The sequence below is a fragment of the Pieris rapae genome, chromosome 16 (genome assembly GCF_905147795.1).
Source record: "Pieris rapae chromosome 16, ilPieRapa1.1, whole genome shotgun sequence".
Taxonomy (NCBI): domain Eukaryota; kingdom Metazoa; phylum Arthropoda; class Insecta; order Lepidoptera; family Pieridae; genus Pieris; species Pieris rapae.
Genome location: NC_059524.1, coordinates 2,832,754 through 2,849,022, shown reverse-complemented (window position 1 = coordinate 2,849,022; position 16,269 = coordinate 2,832,754). Strand labels below are relative to the sequence as shown.

Below are 16,269 nucleotides of genomic sequence, written 5' to 3'. Positions count from 1 at the left end.
CGCAGTTGTGGAACGGCGGACGTCGAGGTGATACGGGTGGAAATTACGATTATTATATTTTAATTAGGTTTTAATTAAATGTTTTGAGACATTACAAAATGAACACTTCTGTAGGTCCGTGATAAAACTATCGAATGAATTTTTAGACAGTTTACACTAATATATTTTTCTTGGCTAGGGTCGTTATTAAGTTTTATGTATACTTAAAGCCTCAGCTAGAAACCGAATACAGAGTATTGCGAGAAACGTATTTCCTTCTGGAAATACGTTTACTTGACGTCAGATGAGCATCCTACCCTTTTGCCCCCGGTTCTATAAAAAAAAAATAAAAAAATACGTAATCACGCGGTTCCGCTGCAGACGAAGCTAGTTGGTGATGGACATATGGCATGGTGCAAATGAATTTCAATGTCTAGCTTCATAGCCAGGTCATGAGGTCACATTAGTAGGCTTTCTTTATCTAAACCCAAGACTTCAAGGCTAAAATTTTCCTCTTGTTTCCTCTAAGTTTTGATTTCTTATTATTTAAAAATTAAGTATTTATAAATATGTTCGTTAATTTTCCACACATATATCTTTTAAAGCACTAAAGTTTAACAGGAAAACCAAAGATTTTTAAAAATACACTAATTACACCTGGTAATAACACAGATTAAAATCGTAAAACTTTTCCACAAAGCATCGTAAATAAAATGTAAAAAAGAAGCTTCATCAAGGAGATTCATCGCCTCGAGGTTGTATCCTAACTAATATATTTCAAATATAACCACAGTCACTGAATTAAACCCAAGTAACGGTATTCCAAACTTATCTAGGTAAAACATAAAAATACTTTCTCCGTTAAATTAAAGATGCTAATTACAGATTTTCCACCATTATTGTTCATATAAATAGAGGTGTTTTTGGTGAAATTCATCTTGTTTCATGAGAATTGACAGTTGCATCTTCTATTTAAAACTAGTCTGGACTGCTCATCACAAAGCCATTCGGGTATATTCTCCTCTCCATACATAAGTAATGTATTACTAATAATTTATTATTAACAAAAAACACAAGAATAATAAAACACGAATAATGGCGCGTCTCGTTTGTTTGTTATTGAAGAACCTTTATTTTTTCTTAATTATTATATCTCAGAGATGAGTAGTGTTGGCCTAGTGGCTTGAGTGTGCGCCTCTCAACTCTGAGGTCGTGTGTTTCTTTATGGCTGTGCACCAAGAAACTTTGCTTTCTATGTCCTAGACATACTAACTTTCACGGTGTAGGAAAACATCGTGAGAAAACCAGTATGTTCTCAAAATCGACGGTGTATATCAGACTCACATATCTAATGAGAAATAAAAAATATCACGAAACAGATACAGTAGTCTGAAGACCCTCAAAGGCTGTGTTTCGGGTTTCAGGATTAGCTCGTTCTTTATCAACTTGTTATGTTTTAAGTAAATCTTTTACTTTCCGAGAAACATTGGTGGGTGATTAATTTTATGGTATACCTTGCATAATGTGATATCAGTTATTCATTATGGTTCGAATACCACGATATTCAGAGTAACATTTCATATAAAAAAATAAGTTGTATATATATATATGTATTATGGCGCTTTTGATACCACATAAAACTTTTTTCCTTTCATTATTAAATATTAGTGACATAACATTTACGTTTCTACTTTATTTTTTTTAAATATTTCAATCTAATAATTAATTGACATATTTACATATTTCTGTATTAAACTTGCCTGGCAAGTGGCACACCAAAATAACTAACTATATTTTATTTATATATTGTTTTAATATTACTATTTAGGTAGAACATATTACCGTATTAAACTTGCCTGGCGTGATGCACACCAAAATAACGAACTATATTTTATTTATATTTTTTATTATAGTAATAATAAAAAATTAAAAACCGATTCACACTCAATGTTTAGTACGTATAGTTTTTAATTAAAAATTTGAATAAGCTCAGTTATTTGTGGTAAATGTAAATTATTTCGAAATAAATATTTTTGCATGTGTACTGCCCTACTTGAGAACAGACTTGCTTCGAAATTTGCGTAAATTTAATTAATAATTTTCCTTTAGATAACTGATCGGCCTAAATGTTATACAATTTAAAATCGTTTTAATATTTTGATTACTTTTACATACGTATTTAACTACTTATAAAAACATTTACCCACCGTTAGCATTTAATATAATTAAATTATTGTAACAGTAAACAATAACTTACATATTAAAAAGCAATAATCATAATTTTCGGAATGTAATATAAATCCTATTAAAATTAATCAGCATAAATGCAAAATTTAGGTTTCATCATAATAATTGCTTACTAATAAAATAGCATTGAATTTCATAATTTTTATACCTTCATACAAAACTAGGTTACGTAAAAGGCATAATTTAAGTCACTTGTACAGCGTAATATTTTTTTACTAACCTCTTCTTCAATGTGCACACAAAACTTTTCGAAATATAAATATTCGGACACACACAAATTGAACCGCAAAAGACGACTTATCAGCTGGGTGGTTTAAAAGCAACTAATCTTTCTCTTAGATGTTCTAAGTGCATGCTCAGGCGCAGGCCAAACCGCTAACCTCTTAGTTTTCGTACTCCACAATACTGGGTTATGCAATACTTGTTATTGTGATACTGGGCGATTGTTCTGTTTACGCTTATTTGGCTAAGGCAATCCACTAAATTAAGTAGGCTGTATGCGAAGAAATCTTTTCATTTAATTGATTCCATTATAGGCCGTATTGTTTTGCAAAATCGTTTTATCATAAAATTAATCTGTGGCTACAACCATCTGGGCCTTAGATTTCTGTACATGAAACTTTTGTCAATTTCAATTTTCAAATTTCAATCAATTTGTCAATCTTACAGACAGACAGATAGACATAACATTTTTTACAAACAAAACACACACAATGAACCACACGAAATAATAATAATTAAATAAATTAAAATCAGATATCAAAAACAAGAAAAAAATGTAATAGGCAATTAGGTTATCAGCCTCCTGTGTGACACTCCGACCTGTTGGGTTTAGACCCAACCGAACGAAAGCCGGTGCAACGTTAAATGCGCACAAAGACAGTTCATTGGTGCACAGCCGAGAATCGAACCTACCACTTCAGGGATGAGTGTCGCACGCTGATGCCATGACTGCTCCACTTCGTTCTATCAACCAGAAATATTTAGCCAATATCAGTACTTAAGACTTTCACCAAATATTATTTTTTTACCTGTATACCTGTTTATGTGTATTACCTGTATTAACCACTACACCGGTAACGTGAACCTTACAACAAGGATTCAAAAAGAAAGCAAAATCCTGATGAAATCATTAAACTTCTGTTTTGACTTTGCAAATAAACATAACGAAAATTTAATGTAAGATGTAAATCAAATATTCTCATGCACGGAACAAGAATAATAGAGAATTTAATTCTCGAAATGAATTGATGCGTACAGTAAACAAAGGTCGCTCGCAACTTTCGTTTCCGTTAGAATTGCAATAACATATCCGATTTAGCACACACGGTTTACCGGTGTCTTCATATATCCTAATAATGTGTGTCCTGTACTATTTATATACCTACTTACCTTGTACAGTATTCCTTATTATGCATCTGGACAAACGAACTAAGCTATTATAATATAGGAAGGAAAGAAAATTACATGGAAATCTAATTAAAAGTGCACTAGCCCACACTGGGATGCCCTGTATGCGAGTCTCTTCCTTTTGATATGTTAACGGTACTTGACATAATAAATCAAATAAAAATTCGTTTATTCAGTTTAGATGCTTCTTAGGGCATGCTTATGAATGTCAAAAACGTTTACGAAATTCGAGAAAGAGCAAAACTACGCCGTTTGCAAAACTACGAGGAGGCCTTTTTCTGAGACGAACGGGCAAGAAACTCAGCAAGTTTTTATAATTTCTAAACAACACATTCATTTTTTGTTAAACTATTCCTGCACAGTATTTTGTCCGTTTCAGTGTAGGACAGGCTGAGAAGATATTGTTTAAGGTTGTTAGTAAATGTATAAATTTTAGAATCGTTTGTGAACATCTTGCTTTAATGAATTGGTTATAGGTCAAAGGTCCTCGTCCAGAAATTAATATTTACAAATTTATTTCAACGTATACTAATAACGGGCATTTTTAGTTTTACATGTTTTATCGTCGACAGTAATGAATAGATTTCCATCATCTTATTTCAATTATACAATCAGTCATGTGGTTAAAGAATTACATATTATAGAGTTAGCTAAATTAGGTAGACAAACAAAAACAAAAGGTTTTATTACTTAAACCATCAAAACAAATACACGATATATACAACAAATGTACAATTAAATCACAAATATAAAATAATTCTAGAATCGTTTAAATTTACAGTGATTGTGCGGAGCTGGATTATTCTGGATCAAATTGAAGAAAAGTATAGCGTTGTTATTTTATAATAATATTTATATTCATCGTTATGTTAATGTGCCTATCTCGTACTTAATCCGCTGTTTTGCGATTTTTTGCTAATACGCAAAAAGTTAATTATATTTTAAATATATTTTCTGTTAAAATGAATTAAAGATGCATATACTATAGATTAGCATTATGTATAATGTGGGAAACTTTAATAAATAACTAAATTTAATCATCTTTTACTGTCTGTTTAGCAGATTTAGATACACGCCTTTTGCTATAGCTTTGGAGATAGAAATTTATAAAGAGTACGAAGAAAGAGCTGATGCAGAAGAGGCAATAGTAGTGGAATGCGGCTGGAAGAGGACAAGGACTCAACTTCTGCTGGTAGTAGAGATTTGATATAACCAAGACGAATTGTATCTGAAAAAATATGAAATTGCAAAACAATGTTTAGCATTGTGTGTAAAGGTTTCGTTGTTAATATATGATATATTAATTTATTTACAGCAAATAAATAGGTAAAATTTTAACTAAAAATATTAAAAAAAACTAATCACTAATCTTCTCTAAGATCGTTTTTAAATAACTGTATAATATAACCCTCATTAAAAGGGATAAAATTAAAAAAAAATCAAAAATCATTTATTCATATAGGTAACATAATGTACACTTATGAACGTCAAAATGGATAGCGGGGCAGAATTGGAAAATTACTGTAGTGTAGAACTCGAATATAATTCTATATTTAGTTTTTCATATTTATTGCACCCCATCCCCCAAACGCTTCACAAGTAGGTCGCTCTCATATTGTATTTTATTAATTAAATACATCAATTCATTTTAAATAAACATTCATTCATTGTCATTAAACACACAGAACTTGTTTCAATTAAACAATTTTGACTATGATATTGTTTACTTATTTTATATGGATTATAAAAAACACGTTACAAGGTTTTAAGCTTATTAATTCAGAGTCAAGGTTAGGATTATTATAAGTATAAATATTATTATTATTATATATATGATAATCAGGTAGCGTTATTAAATAATAAATAAATAATAAAAATAGGTAATTAAATCATCAAAGTTCTCACATTAGGCAGAAAACCTCAAAAAAAAGATTGACATGAGAACAATTATAACAACAATCTACGTTGTCACACAAAAACACAGAGCAGTGTAGTACTAGTGGCTTCAGCTTGAGACTCTCATCCCTGAGGTTGTAGGTTCGATCCCCGGCTGTGCAAAAATGGAATTTTTGTCTGTGCGCAGTTAACATTTGCTCTAATGGTGAAGGAAAACATCGTGAGGAAACCCTGCCCTATCCCCAAAAAGTCGACGATGTGTGTCCGGCACAAGAGACTACTATTACCTTAACAAATCCGAATAAAACAGAAATCTGAGCCCCATACCTAAAAATTTTGCAGTGTGTTTATTTTCTATGTAAGATTCTATTCATAATTTCAATTTCTATAACTTACAACTGTAGTTCAATATTCTGCGGCAAACGCTTTTCAGCTACCATTATTTTTGAGTAAACGACACAGTTAGCTTACATTTTCGACATGTGTTGAATCCTCGATGGTGTTGAGATTGGCTAGACAAAACTGGTCTATGTATTCTGTTTGGATAATTTACTGCTTATGTATAATGTATTAGCATAATATAACATGGATAATTAGCGAACCGGTGGCAAAATAATTCTTTGTTTTGAAAGAAGATTAAACACAGACATAGACAAGACAAGGATATCGTTGTTTGTTTCATATTAATATTTCCTAATTATATGATTTTGTAAGCTCAAAATCATTGTTTTAGCCTGTGGCATTTCCGCTGTTGAATTTTTCATCATAAATGAAAGTTACATGGTGTTTTGTTCTACAAGCTAATACAAACAGATTGAATATAAAAATATTTTCCTATAAATAGTTACAACAAGTATTTAAAATCTAATCCAATATTTATTAGACAGTAGAACCTAAATAAATTGTAAGATTTTATTATGTTAAGTGTTGAATATAAATATTAAAAATAAACATTTCTTTTTTCAAGAATCAGCCAAAATCCTCTATGCAAGATGGCGTCGCACCAGTCCCGATGTCATATCGTGTCATGTATCATTGATTAATTACCATACATTACACAAATATATCAAAACCAGTCTAGAACGAAATTAAACTTCAAGATAGTATTGGGATTAGATAAGCAAAACATATGATTTACTGGACTAGTCTGTGACTGACCTAAAGAAATAAATATTTGTAATTGTCGTTTTTTTGATAAATTATTTAATACAAGTTATACGAGTATTACTGCATAACGCTTTTTTAAGGCCACGTTTTTATAGAATGCTCTCAATAACACTTTCATTGATATTGTTAAATACCTAATTATTTTTATTTTTGACTGTTCTAAAACTTGTTCGGGACAAGGTCTACGTACTGCATCCTGTGAAGTTTTCTGTTTGCCCGAAGCAAATTCTGATTCGACAGCTTTGAAGTTAGTTATATAGTATGCTTCAAAATTAGTTACAAAATGAAATAGTTCTCAACTCACCAATTGCACTTTAGTTAGATGTTTCTTCCACCAAATGAAACGAGCGTATTCCGGGCCCAAAGAAGCCAGCCAATAGTAAGTGTACATAATGACATGTACGAAGCTATTGATTAGACCAACGACCACAAAGTGATCACATGGGTGATACATATAGTGGAACCAGGTCCATCCCACCATTGCACTGTGATGGTACACATGGAGAAAGGTCACTTGGTTCTGCTTTTTGCGTAGGATGAAGAATATTGTGTCTAATAGATCTACGTGCTTCGCTATGAAGTATGGAAGGATGTCAGTGATAACCTGAAAATAAAGTTTGAAATTACATAATTTTATCTAAAATAAAAGAGCGAAGTTACGGCGTAAAAATTTACGTATGATAAAAAAACTACATATTTTTTAACCTTTATAGACGTGATTCATTATTGTAGCCTTGTAGGTTTATTTCCACAATTTATTAAAGGCTTTGCCAAAAGAATTTGACAGAAAAGGAACCATTCATTCATACACATCTAAGATTCTATTTGACATTCGTACCTCTCAATTTCATTACCTCTTTCGGGCTGTGTGTCGAGCAGAAGGGCTTACTAAAGAGCTAAGTTGGCGCCTGGTAGAAAGTACTGGTAACCCCTGGTGCCTTCCTCGCTCAACGAAAAAGTATCGCAAGGCAGCGAGGAAATGCTGTCAGCATAAAACATACGGTACTCCAGGGACCAAATTTTTTTAATTTGCTTTTGTGTTCTATTTGTATGAGCAGTGTTGGCTTAACCGTACTCTCATACCTGAGGCCATAGGTTCGATCCCAGGCTGTGCACCAATGGACTTTTTTTCTACGACGCATTTAACATGTGCTCGAACGGTGAAGGAAAACATCGTGAGGAAACCGACATGTACGACCCAAAAAGTGGACGGCGTGTGTCAGGCACTGGAGGCTGATCACCTACTTGCCTATTAGATTAAAAAAAAATTTTTTTTGTTTCTGATTTATCAGTTTTTAATTATCACTAGCTGACCTGGCGAACTTTGTTCCGCCTTAATGGCAATAAATAAGCAGTTTGGGTTTTTTTATTGGAAAAAATACAAAAAAATTAAATACCTACATTAATCATTCATTATTATTTCTGTATTTTAGTACATAGGTTGCTCTTCCCTTAAGTACCTTGTGATACACATTTTTTCATTTTTTGTTTTATTATCAGGCGCAAAAACAAACAACGCTGATGGTCTTCCGACCCGTGAACATGCCACGTATAATTGACCATGGGAAAAACATGAATGTTCTAGATTTAAACCACAAACTTTTAAGGATTGGCCTTGTGATTTGTTGATGGTCATGGCAAATGCAAGACGTATCGGAAATTGAAGTCTTTTAAATTCAAACGGCATATCGGTTGGGATCATCGGGATCCTCGGAATAAGAACTTCCTCACCTTTGAATTTTCCTATCATTATCGTAGCGTAAATTACATTGTTCTTCAATTTTCTAACCACCAAACGCATACCATTATGTAGTTCAGGTCATCTACATCTTTATTCTTTTTCTTCTTTTTTATTAGTAAGCAATGTAACTCTCATGTTTGTTGTCAGCTGCAGTTTCGTCACATAGCGCCATAGATTTGACGATTTGAGGCAAGCGTTTATTTCGTCGACAGCCGTAGATCTTGGAATTACTGGCAGTATTTGGCGGAAATCGCCAGACAGTAAAATCATTGCTCCTCCAAAACATCTCGATTCATTGCGTAAATCTTTTAATGTTCGGTTAAGTGCTTCCAATGCACGTTTATGCGCCATTGTGCATTCGTCCCAGATGATGATTTTCGATGCCGCTAAAACTTTGGCCATTGCTGAGTGTTTTGCAATATTACACGTTGGTTCTCCAATAGTTTGAAGATTTAACGGTAATTTTAATTCTGAATGAGCCGTACGGCATCTTTCTAACAATGTGGCTGCTATTTCAGAAGAAGCAACTGCAACCGCTATGTTGGATCTCGCCCGAACAGTTGCTAAAACTAATGACATGAGGAATGTCTTGCCAGTTCCACCAAGGGCATCTAGGAAATATAAACCACCATTTTCATCATCGTTTGCCTTCATTAAAGTATCATAAACTTCCTTTTGTTGGTATTTCAACAGGGGTACATTCGTTTGAACTACTAAATCTAATTCCTGGTGATCATATTCACGTTCCCGTTCCAATACTCGATTAAATGCGTCATTCGACAACAACAACAAATAGAAACATTCATCATTCTTTGGATGAACTGTATACATACGACAATACCGAGTTTTATAGTTCTCTTCACTGTTTATACGAATGGGCAATAGCACTATCATTATAATTAAATTGTAAATTGTAAAAATAATTAAACGTATTTATTTAATAGAAATATTTTGAATATTGATTTCTTACAAATATCAAATTGTCATATATACGTCATTACATAGCTGTCATTATACGTCAATTACATAGCTATCATTTGCGTTTTATTATTCCAAGTCTGATTCTTATTTGTTATACCACTTTTTATAGTGACTGACGTTTCATGTCAAGTCCCACAGGAACGCTGTCGAACGGGATAAAAAGTATCCTATGTCCGTCTCCTGGCTCTAAGCTACCTCCATACCAATTTTCACTCAAATCTGTTCTTTCGTTCTTGAGTTATAAGTGGTGTAACTAACACGACTTTCTTTTATATATATAGATTATAACTATGTAGGTTAAGGATAATATAAATACTTAATTACTTACTAAAACGAACAAATAGCATTAAAATATATGTTACTTTTGTAAGATGTAACTGATAAGGCTAAATTAAGTAGACGGTTAACATTTAGACAGAAGAGCAGCGCCGATTTTCCGATTTTAATTTACACATTTCAGCACATCCATACTGCAAAAAATCTTTTTAAAAATAAATGCAGCAAAAATACTTAGCACATGTTGCTATTATTGTTTTTCTTTTAGTTTTAAGGAATTGTTGGACACTATCGTATCGGCTTAGTCTGTAAGGATATGTGTTAGATGAAATAAAATAACAAAATCTAGGTGTGGGTTCTAAAACGTATAAGTTTTGAATAAATTCGCGACCTAACTAAGTATATCTTTATAATTATTACTATTTTACGTAAAAAATCATCGTAACAAATGGCGTACAACGTATTTAGGTTTAATTATTTATATCATTAGGTCGAATAAATTGAATCGTAAGGCGAAGCAAATAAATATTGATATAAGTATTATTTAGTTCAATATACATTTTATATAAAAGCGAAGGTAAAATGCACTAATTTGAATAACAATATTCTATATATTTAATTTAACCTATATATAACGTCTGTTTGTTGCTTTCTTCAAAGGTTCTGGTACCTGAAACGTGTACCATCAATTTAAGATGATAATTTTTATTGTATAGTGTTACACTATGGCACTATGTTACAAAGGGTTAGGTATATATAACATTTTTAATATGCATAAAAATAGCGTGGCATTTTATAACGATAAAACAATGTTGCCATATTATTTAATATGATATTTGTACAATCTGGGAGCACGGCATTCCATTTTTCAATTCCCAACTTTCCTACTTTTTCAAAAAAACATTTTGAATGTCCCTTAATAGCCTACTAACCCATCGGTTAGATCCATGGCCGAGAAGCTAAACTTAGGAGAATCTGCAAACTCTCCTTTCCTTGAAAAAAATTAAACTAGGTGGACGCCGAGCGTCTCCCGTCGGCGGGCCCGGACAACGACTACTCCGGAAATATGATAAACTAGCTGACCCGGCAAACGTTGTTTTGCCATATATATTATTTGTAAGAAACATTTTTTTAGGTCAATAAAAATAATTATCTACTATAATTGTTCAAAATAATGATTTATGTAGGGTAATAAATTAATATTTATTAATGTAGAGAATATATTTTAAATTACAATTCTTGCTAGCTATCTAAATATAAAAAATAAAGAATCAAAGAAATCAAATTTTAATAGGGGTTGATATAAAGATAGAAGAAGTCACTGTATATGTTTTATATTATTATATATAATTTTGCCTAATCTCGAGAATATATAAGTGCATCCCGGGAAGGTCGCTTGTTTAAGTATTTTAATTGAAAATAAAAACAAGGAAGTGCAGCCTAATTTAAATTTTAAAATTCTTTTGATACAATTCGAATTTATTTGAATAACTTTAACATATTATTGTAATATTAATAGGCAATCTTTAAATTAGTAGAATTAGAATGATAGATTTGAGTATGGCATAAAAATATCTCCGTATATTTCATGAATGATTTTAAGAAGTTTTTGTCTTTAGACACTTTGCTAACGACGATGAGAATCACTCTAATTTAACTATTTTATTTATTCCCAGTTCATTAAACATTGCATAATACTTTGTCGCTAAAAAGCGATTTCATTCACGCTTAACAGCCAAATTACGTATTATTAATCCACTGCTATAATGGTAAACATTATAAGTATCTTCAAATAATATTTCGACTCTACAATTATTAAAAAATAATAAATTAAAAAAAATACTATAAGCGCCTTTAAAAGGATTATACTCAAAAGTGTCAAGACAGAGATTACCAGTTAAATTTATGTATTTATGTCGAGAAATTACTCTTAAATTAATACCTTCCCTACTAACGCCTGTCCTACCTTAAAGACTTAAATTTTTCAGTACTTAAAAAACTCTATAATTGTTTCAGATAGGAAAGCTGCGGCGCATAGGGTATAATATATAATATGTAATACTAAATATAATAATAATACACACGTCGAAAGCTATGTTATCTCCTCCAGCAGGTAAAAAAAACGCCAATACGCATAATAATGTATCATTTTGGGTGTAAAAGAGGTTTCAATGTAATAATCTAAAAAATAGAAGAAATAAAATGAAAACGTACGTCTTTTAAATCCTCGCCTTGCGGACATCTTGTCGTAATTACACCATGTCGAAAGACGTATTTTGTATACTGAAAGAATAAAGTATTTTAACGAGAGAATAATTAAATAAGCATTCTTTTAATAATAATTGTTTTAAGTAATATTATGTTAATAAGGCCCGAACCCAATAATTAATCTACAATCTGAGATTGTGGATTGTCAGACGGGAACAATCGATCGATCTCCTATCTGCATCCCAATAACCAAACCCAACGTAGACAATCCATTTTGGCGACGGATAGAATGCAATCTCTTCGCTCTTTACACTCATATTTGATAATCAATGTAAAAGAAATAAATGGCTTTTACAATACGTCGATTGGTTACTGGCACACTATTATCAATATTTGGATTAAGATGTCAATCTCAGAGGGTTAAAAACGGATTGAGTTAGGTTATTGGGTTTGGGCGTAAATGAATAAAAACACTTTGTGACACGATGAACATGTCACATGTCATTGTCATAAGAATAAAGATTTAGGTTACACTTGATGTTCAAACTCACTGCTTAATAGTTAAGAATCGCGCGTTATAAATCAAATACTTTTTAGTAAAAAGCAAATGAAATACACGCCTTAAAAATGAAAAATAGCAAATTACTCACCAGAAACACTATATAGACTGATGAAATAACTTGGACGGCGTTGTAAATTGACAGTAAGCGATTCAGTTGAAACGGTTGGTGATGTTTCATAAACGTTGGTAGAATCTTTAAAACTAAGGACAGATATAGAACTAATACCAGGATCAGTCCAACTAGGGTTTCATTTAATGTCCATGTCTCGATGGGACCTAAAACGATTAGATGTATTTTTAATTTATAATAATTACCTTAAGCCAAACGGATATAGAGAGTGACAATTTAATTTCTTTTTTTAAACTAAGAACTAAAGATAAAATTCGAGGTATTCGCTTTAAGAGCCCTGAAGATGCGGTGATAGCGTACGAAAATGCCAGAGAAGAAGAATGCTGAAGAAGCCCCTTAAGGGCCTTTGTCAGTGGTTCCATCGAATGCGATGATGTGTAGAGAGAAACGGAGATTACTTCGAAAAACGATAAAAGTTTTGGCAACTTTCTACAAAGCCGTTTTTCATTTGTTAAACATTTTCAGTGTTACCTAGGAATCATGAACAGCTATAATAAACAAAACAGATCAGAAGGGAGTGAACATTTTTCCACTTTAAAACTGTCATGTGGAAAACGATTCAAGCGTAGGGTTTAGGTTTACTAGGTTAATATAATATAAACATACATGTAATTTCGTTTTCCTTTATGAAATCTATAGAATATTTTCGAGTCAACCAGAAACGCGTTGCAAAATTTAAATTACATAAATATTGACGAAGGCACGCGTTAGTTGTTCGTTTAAATGAGACAGATATATTGGGTTACACGAGTATGTTACATTTAAATAAAACACATTGTTCTGAGGACCCAGTTAACTAATTATAATTACAAATAGTCCTACATATTGAAATACAATGTCTTTTTATAAAAATCCACCGGACTATACAAACTTCGGCAACTTTGTGTTAGTAGTACTTCAAAAGATTAATATTAATATATACGTCGCAGGCAACTAGATAATTAGCCGTTCAATTAACAGGCTAGTCTCTTTACTAAACAGCTTCGTTGAACTAGCGGCCTGAATGATATTCAGCCATTTGATCAAACCTGTTCATTTTAATTTAGTTTTTTCTGCGACCTACACCAAATGTATGAAAGAGTATAGTGACACTAAGAGTAAGCAAGTAAGTATATTAAATAAAAAATTAAATCAGATATTTCAGTGTCAATGTCACATGATTGTACGAATGGTCTAAACATAAGCCAGACAGTTTATTAAATGTTGTTAGAAATGCTTAGAACGAATGAATATCTTCCAGGCCGTTAGTTAAACGGCGCTGTTTAGTTAAAATATAGGCGGTTTTTTAAACGGCTTACTAAGGTTTGGCTGCGACATATACACATGCTGACCACTATGGATAAAAAGCACTTGATCACGTACATACATTTTGTTGAAGCTTTTTTATGCCAGATATTTAAGTTATTAAATACTTACTCGATTCTACTGTTTTTGTAACATCTTCAAAAATAATTTCATATGTTGCTTCCATTTTAAACACTTACGTATACTTATCACAACATTTTTGTATCATCTAATTTAAATTAGGACAATACGACTTATATGTACTCCTAAAGACAATGAACCGCATTAATTACATTTGCCCAATTACATGAAATGAGTTAACTTAAAATTAACACATAAAGGGATTTTAACTTTGTAATTTATCGACTAAACTTTGAATGTCAAAACAATATTCTTGCATCTACATTAAATACTAGAAATACGCCGTGGTTTTGGTGGCACCAAAATAATTTCATGTTTTGGAGTTCCAACTCGGGATAATTGTCCATGGATAAAATATATTTTTTGTAGATATTGATAAGAATAATACTGTACAACAGTTTTTGTTCTATCGTCATATTTTCCACAGATTTCAATTCCAATAACAGATTTTTATAGATAATTTTTTCACACCTTGGATTACATAACTGCATTTTTATTAAGAAGCCCTACTTTTTTAAATATAACTTATATTAGTCAGTGAAGATGCAGTTTTCTAATGGTGAAAGAAATTTTGAAATGGATTCAGTAATTTTTGTGTGAAAACATTACAAACATACATACAAAAACAAATGTTACCTTAAATAATATTAGTACTGACAGATAATACAAATATATTTAAATATTGATTGGATATGAGTCTCAAACGCATAATTTAAATAAATCAAATTTAATATGTGTAGTAAAGTTTATTAGTACTTTCTCTATTTAAGATACCAAAATCATCAAAAGTAGTACCTTAGTAAAGGTACGGTTTCACCTCTAGTACAATATTTAAATAAAAATTAAAGTCCAAAGTTAAGAATTTTACAAATTTACATGTTCAGTTACCATTTAGTTATAATTAAAAAAAAGGAGAAGTTTATAAATAATAGTGGATGATTGATTCATTGTAAATTAGATTAAAATTCGACTTCGTAAGTTGCTCAACCAAATCAGACGGAAAGCCCAAGAAAACAATCATGGTGATGATTTGTGGCTGAGGTACAAACCAGTGGTTTATAGTATGTCAAGACTAAAACAACATCATTAAAAAAACTTGCATTGGTCAAGAAATAAAGTTTTTAGAATACAATTTCGTTTAAGAATTATTTATTAAACTTTACATGGCAAATTTCCTCCATTGTTTTCAAGGTTACTACAAATTTTATGATTAAGATGAGGGTTTTATAATAAAACCCTAATGAATCTAAAAGAGCTCATATTGGCTTCAAATGTGATTATTGATTAGATTTTTTTACGCTTCTAATTATGAATATGTATATATGTAACTTAAAGTTAGGTTACCTAAATAACTCAATTGCTTTGTAAAAGAAATTGCTTTGCAAATATATAACGCCTGAAGTATTTAATTGGAATTGTTAGCATTGCTGCAAATAATCATATCTTGTATTAAAGAAATCAGTGGCGCGAAATTCTTCGTCTTGACCTTAGATGACAGTTTAGTATTGACATATGACATTCGACGTAAATTCAGTTTAAAACGAGTTTCTTTCAACGTTAAAATATTACGTGCTCTCATTTTTTTATATTACTCAAGATATTGTACACTGTTGTTTTACCAAATAAAATACAAACTTTACCGAACATTTTAAAGCTGTTTGAATTGTCCATTTTTAAATTATTATTTTTTAAGAACTTTATAAAATACTGCAAACGAAATAATTAACAGTTTAATTAATTTAACTTTAAAATTTTCTATATCTACAAATCTTATGGATATTCAGGTTATTTTATGAACAATGCTACAGAGCTACGTGGTGGTCCTGTAGCAATGTTCTAAAGGTAAACAGTTTTTTATTGCTACGAACATTCCACTCTGCGTATGCGGTTGCAGTACCCAACCTTGTACAGCACTTGAATTAAGACGACAAAAAGAAGTGTATTGAGAAATGTATTTTTATGCTGCAGCTTCAGTTTGAAACCGTCATTTTAATAATGTCAAGATTGAGACTGTATCAAAACTTTATTAATTACAATATGGTTATTTTTTATTAGATAGACTCTTTTTTAAGATCGAGTTGGAGATAAAATAAATTGTTAATTCATAATTAAAAGGGATAATAAAATACTTATTTTCATTGCCTTTTATATACCCCTATATATAACAACCTTTTTAACAGGTATTCGATGTGGTGGATTTTTATTCACAGTGAATAAAAATACACTTTAGTTGTCATAATATGGCTT

General features: G+C 31.3%; 2 protein-coding genes across 3 annotated transcripts in view; both read right to left on the bottom strand.

The window, feature by feature from the left end:
* The window catches only part of LOC110998397 (elongation of very long chain fatty acids protein 7), a 29,474-nt gene extending 26,681 nt beyond the window's left edge, over positions 1-2,793 (bottom strand). Inside the window, exon 1 of the mRNA XM_022267046.2 lies at positions 2,447-2,793. The gene's annotated coding sequence lies outside the window, so the exon portion shown is untranslated. The remainder of the gene's footprint in view (positions 1-2,446) is intronic.
* A 171-nt stretch (positions 2,794-2,964) lies between these two features.
* Positions 2,965-14,144, bottom strand: LOC110998398 (elongation of very long chain fatty acids protein 5-like). Of its 2 annotated transcripts, none has more exons than XM_045631756.1 (5): positions 14,014-14,144; positions 12,556-12,743; positions 11,912-11,980; positions 7,004-7,303; positions 2,965-3,192 (listed from the first exon to the last, which is right to left on the bottom strand). In XM_045631756.1, the coding sequence occupies exons 1-5, from the start codon at positions 14,066-14,068 to the stop codon at positions 3,058-3,060; spliced, it is 747 nt and encodes a 248-aa protein (XP_045487712.1). In that variant the 5' UTR covers positions 14,069-14,144; the 3' UTR covers positions 2,965-3,057. The 2 variants fall into 2 exon arrangements, with proteins under 2 accessions (XP_045487712.1, XP_022122740.2); XM_022267048.2 differs by lacking the exon at positions 2,965-3,192 and adding an exon at positions 4,135-4,864.
* Between the last annotated feature and the right edge of the window lie 2,125 nt (positions 14,145-16,269).

Excerpts from the sequence above, each read along its gene's own strand:
- LOC110998398 (XM_022267048.2), bottom strand. The coding sequence starts at position 14,068 with ATGGAAGCAACATATGAAATTATTTTTGAAGATGTTACAAAAACAGTA. Across the intron at positions 12,744-14,013 it reads TACAAAAACAGTAGAATCGA|GTCCCATCGAGACATGGACA; the intron begins GTAAGTATTTAA and ends TAATCGTTTTAG. Across the intron at positions 4,865-7,003 it reads ATCTAACTAAAGTGCAATTG|ATACAATTCGTCTTGGTTAT; the intron begins GTGAGTTGAGAA and ends ATATTTTTTCAG.